The following is a 5,117-nucleotide window of genomic DNA, read 5'->3' on the forward strand; positions in this document are numbered from 1 at the left end:
AGCCTGGGGGTCCCTAAGTCGGTGACGGTGATGGTGATGTTGTACTCAGATCTTGTCTCTCTGTCCAGTGCTTTTTCCGAAACTAGAGTGAAAAAGTTCTTGAAGGTTGGTTTCAGAAAAAAAGGGAGCTCGTCTTGAATAGAGCAAACCATCCTCCCATTGTCCCCGGCATCTTGGTCTCGGACGCTGAAAAGAGCAACCAGAGTCTCTGAGGCGTTCTCTGGAATTGTCTTTGTAAATGATGAGATGGTCACTTCTGGTGCATTATCATTTATATCTACTACTTTAACCAGAAGACTGCATTCTTCTGAAAGACCCCCACCATCTGTTGCCTGAATATTTATAGTGTAGAACTGTATTACTTCAAAATCCAGGCATGATCTCAAGTGAACCTCCCCAGATATTGGATTGATTTCAAATGTTTTACGAATATCTTCTGATGCATGCAAAAATGTGTATGATATTTTCCCATAATTTCCTGAATCCATATCCTTAGCAGAAATGGTGATAATCCAGGAGCCAGCAGGTGTGTCCTCCAGGACATGTACTTCATAGAGCCTCTGAGCAAACTCAGGGGCATTGTCATTGATGTCCAAGACCTTGATGAGAACCAAAGTTGTTCCAGTCCTGGGTGGAGATCCACCATCCAGTGCTATGAGTGTTAATGTGAGCTCAGGCTCCTCCTCATGATCTAATGCTCTGTCCAGGACCAGTTCTGGGTATATCTTTCCATCACCACTGTCTCGAATTTTAATGTAGAAATGAGAATTAAGGCTAAGTGTGTAGTTTTGGAGACTGTTGGTTCCTACATCCAAATCTTGGGCACTCTCCATTAGGAATGTGGTTCCACTACTGGTACTTTCTGATATTTTAATAAGTATTTCCTTGTCTAGAAACATAGGGGAGTGATCATTTATGTCTTTGACATGCAGCTCACCCCGAAAAAACTCTAAAGGATTTTCCAATACCATCTGAAAATGTAGCACACACGGCTCGGTGAAGCCACAGAGCTCTTCTCGGTCCAGTTTCTCATTTAGGAGCAAATCCCCCGTCAGTAAATCAAGTTGTAAGTGCTTTTCATTATCATCAGACACTACCCGGGCCTCCCGTGAGGACAGCTCCTCTACCCCAAGCCCTAGATCCCTTGCAAGATTTGCCACAAAAGAACCAACTTCTGTTTCCTCTGCCACTGAATATCGCACCGATTCAGGACCCGCCTGAGATAATCCCAGCAAAACAAAGAGAATCAGGACTTGCCTTTTCTGCAGAGCGAGCACCCCTTTGATCTCCATGGCTCCTTCCAGCAACCTCTTTTGTAGAAAAATTTAAGTTCAACCCTAATTTTGGAAGCTGAAGCTGAATTTTAAAAAATAAGATTCCCCCCCCCCCCCCCGGAGAGTATATAGTCCTCTAGCAGCTTTAGTAGATGAAGCTCCTTTACTCCCTCTCTTCTCAGTGGCTTGGATGTTCTCTGTTCCCTGAATAATGGAGCCCACAGTGTTGTCCATGCACTGATTTCATCTTATCCTACAGCGCCACCATGTGTTTCCATGAATTTTTTTTAAAAATTCTGTTTTCTTTCAACAAATAATTCATGAATACCTCTGGAGTATTTTAAAGCAAATCCCAGACATCATATATCTTTACCTCTAAATACTTCACCAAGTATCTCTCATAGATAAAGGCTTTAAAATATAAATACGATACCACTATTAAAACCAGCAAATTTAGCAATAATTCCTTGATATACTTTATACTCAGTCTGTGTTTGGTATTCCTCATTTTTCTCCAAAATGTTTTTTACTGTTGGTTTGTTTGAATCACGATCCAAACAAAGTCTATACAGGGCATTTAATTAGTGCTGTTTTGAATGCTGACAAGAAGACTCTATTAAAATGTCTTGAACTGAAGGGAGGTTGAAGAAAGATGTCCTGAATTGAAGAAATAATATTTTATTTAGGCCATTTCTTGAGAATTTCAAATATATTATCTCCTTTACTCTTGTAAATACTTTTGAATTCAGTTAACTATAGTTAGTAATGTCATTACCTTTTTCTCACATATTTTAAAAATATACATGTGGGGGCACCTGGATGACTCAGTCAGTTAAGCCTCGCTCTTGATTTCAGCTCAGGTCATGATCTCACCGTTTGCAGGATCCAGCCCCCACATCGGGCTCTGCACTGACAGTGTAGAGCCTTCTCAGGATTCTTCCTCTCCCTCTCTCTCTGCCCCTCCCCTGCCTGTGCTCTGTTTCTCTTTCTCAAAATAAATAAATAAACATTTTAAAAAATTTAATTTACATGTAAGAATGTGGAATAAATAAAATAGATTTAGTCCTTGTCTTTATGGAGTTCACTGGCTGAAAATTTGGCAGACACATTATTAAAATATTTCACAATGTATTCATAGGTAAAGAGTAATAGAGAAATACCTAGAAGGGCCATCTTGTACCTAGGAGGCAGCATAGCATATGAACATGGATTCTGGAACCAAAATATTTACATTTGAATCCTACTTCTACCATTCAAAATCTTCAGTCTTAGACAAGTAATGTACCTCTGTTCCCTTACCTGTAAAATAGGGGTGATAATGGTATTTACCTCCTAGGATTATTATAGTAGGAATCAAATGAATTAATATTTACAAAATTGCTAGTAAGTGCTAGTTAAGTACCTACTAAAAAATAAAATCTAGCCCACAAATTTGAACATCAGTGAAAGCTTTCCTAAGGTAGTAAACTATAAGTTGTGATCTGAAGGAGCTAGCCAGGAGAAGGAGTGTTTCCGACAGACCTTTTGAAGAACAGAAAGAAGTTAAATATGCCCTGAACTTTAAACCATAGAAGGGGATAATTTAAAAATGAGACTGGGGGGAGCACTGGGTGTTGTATGTAAGCGATGAATCATGGGAATCTACCCCCCAACCCCCGCAAACCAAGAGCACACTGTATACGCTGTTTGTTAGCTTGATAATAAATTATATTTAAAATATAAAGGAAACTGATACTAAATGTTTTTGTTCCCCCAAATTCACATGTTTAAACCTAATCCCCAGTATGATGTTATTTGGAGAGGTAAGGCCATTGGGAGGTGATTTGGTCATTAGGTTGGAGCTCTCATGGGTGGGATTAGTGACCTTATAAAAGAGATCCTAGAGAGGTCCCTTGTGAGGACACAGCAAGAAGAGAACCACTAGGAAGTGGACTCAACAGACATAGAATCTGCTTACACCCTGACCTTGGACTTCCCAGCCTCCATAACTGTGAGAAATAAATGTTTGTTGTTTAAAAAAAAAAGGGGAGACTGGTGGGGGTGGGGAGAGTGGGGTGAGGACACAAGTTATTATATAGGATATAGCATGAATTTAAAATTTTATCCTATGGAAAATTATAACACAATGTAGAGTTTTAAACATTTGATTAACATGATTGCATCTGCATTTTTGAAAAATCAGTGTGAAGGAAGTATAGAGAATCAATTTCAGGAGGAATGACTGGAATCAGAGACACCAGTTAGGAGATGGTGGCAGCCTGTTTAAAAGTAATGCCAGTGTGGATGGAGAGAAGAGGGATGCTTAGAAAGATACTTAGGATCTGGTCACTGATAGGTTGCATGTGGAGAAAAAAAAGGAAAGAATCAAGGATGATTAACACACTTCTGGACTTGGCAACTGGATGGTTAGTTGTGTCATTCCCTAAGACAGAGAACATTGAAGAACAAAAAAGACTGAAGTGGAAAAAGCTGAAGTCAATTTTGTACATGCTGATACTAACATGAATGCCTTGGGAGATATGTGTAAGTGTTCGCACATGCATGTCCCTATGTGGAGCTGTATGTAATTATATATAGAATATAAACTGGGGTAGATATGGACTTTGGGTTTCACCAGCATGTATATGGTGATTGAAACCATGAGAATTCTAAGATAATCAAGCAAAAGTATGTCAGGTAACAACAGAAGAGGCAAAAGTCTGAAAAAAAACACCTTCATTAGAGGAGAGGGGAAATAAAGTATCTTTTAAAAGACAAAGACAGCTCAGAGTTGAGAATCATGAAACCAAAAGCAAATAGCATTTCAAGGATATGAGGAAGATCAATGGTAGCAAATGCTTCAGTAAACTCAAGAAAAATGAATGTTGAAATGATTCCTTGGATTAAGAAGATGGTCATTGTGGAGGATTCTAATAGATGTCTGCCAAAACCTGTTCCCTTTATAGAACAGGGAACCTGTTCCCTGTACCCAGGCACATTGGCTATTCATAGTTGCCAGTCCCAGTCTCCCTTGTAGTTAGGCATGGCCAATTGAATTAAGTTCTCACTGGGGTGCCTGGGTGGCGCAGTCGGTTAAGCGTCCGACTTCAGCCAGGTCACGATCTCGCGGTCCGTGAGTTCGAGCCCCGCGTCAGGCTCTGGGCTGATGGCTGGGAGCCTGGAGCCTGTTTCTGATTCTGTGTCTCCCTCTCTCTCTGCCCCTCCCCCGTTCATGCTCTGTCTCTCTCTGTCCCAAAAATAAATAAAAACGTTGAAAAGAAAAAAAGAATTAAGTTCTCACTAACATTGTGAATAGAATTTTTGTTTGCCACTCCTAGGTCTAGAATAGAAGACATCTGGATGTGTTTCCTCCCTCCCAGCCAACTAGAACCTAGATGTGGCAGTGACTTGTTACTTGGAACAAAGGACTGTAATGAGCAAAGCTGCCTCGTATACCTAGTCATTTACACTTGAACTGTTTTAAGGAGATACACACTTTTACAAGCCACTATGTAATTGTACTGCTTTGTTCAGCGACATAACCTTATCTAACTTGTACAGAAATCTTCAATCACTTTTACAGTAGCGGTTTAGAATGGTCACAATGAAAATCAGATTGCACTTGGTTGAAAAGAGAGAAGGAAAAGGAAGTAAAGATGACAATCCTTTCAAATTTAGCTCCAAAGAAAAAAATTGATAGTCTCTGGAGGAGTCTTGAGAGTCAGTAGGGTATTTTTTTAAACCTAGGGAAATTTGAACTTATTTAAAATGCTGATTTGTAGTATTCAATAGAGAGGGAGAAAAGAGAAGACTTAATCAAAGTGAAGCCCCTAGAAGGTGGTTAAAGATAGGATCCAGAAAACA

General features: G+C 39.7%; 1 protein-coding gene across 1 annotated transcript; it reads right to left on the reverse strand.

The window, feature by feature from the left end:
* Window positions 1–5: 5 nt before the first annotated feature.
* LOC121024105 (protocadherin beta-14-like) lies at window positions 6–2,143 on the reverse strand (the record flags this gene model as incomplete). The annotated part of the gene is made up of 1 exon (XM_040466411.1): window positions 6–2,143. A coding segment is annotated over exon 1 (1,287 nt), but the record flags the coding sequence as incomplete, so codon positions are not given.
* Between the last annotated feature and the right edge of the window lie 2,974 nt (window positions 2,144–5,117).

Source organism: Herpailurus yagouaroundi, unplaced genomic scaffold (assembly GCF_014898765.1).
Source record: "Herpailurus yagouaroundi ecotype Mexico unplaced genomic scaffold, PumYag 56378, whole genome shotgun sequence".
NCBI lineage: Eukaryota > Metazoa > Chordata > Mammalia > Carnivora > Felidae > Herpailurus > Herpailurus yagouaroundi.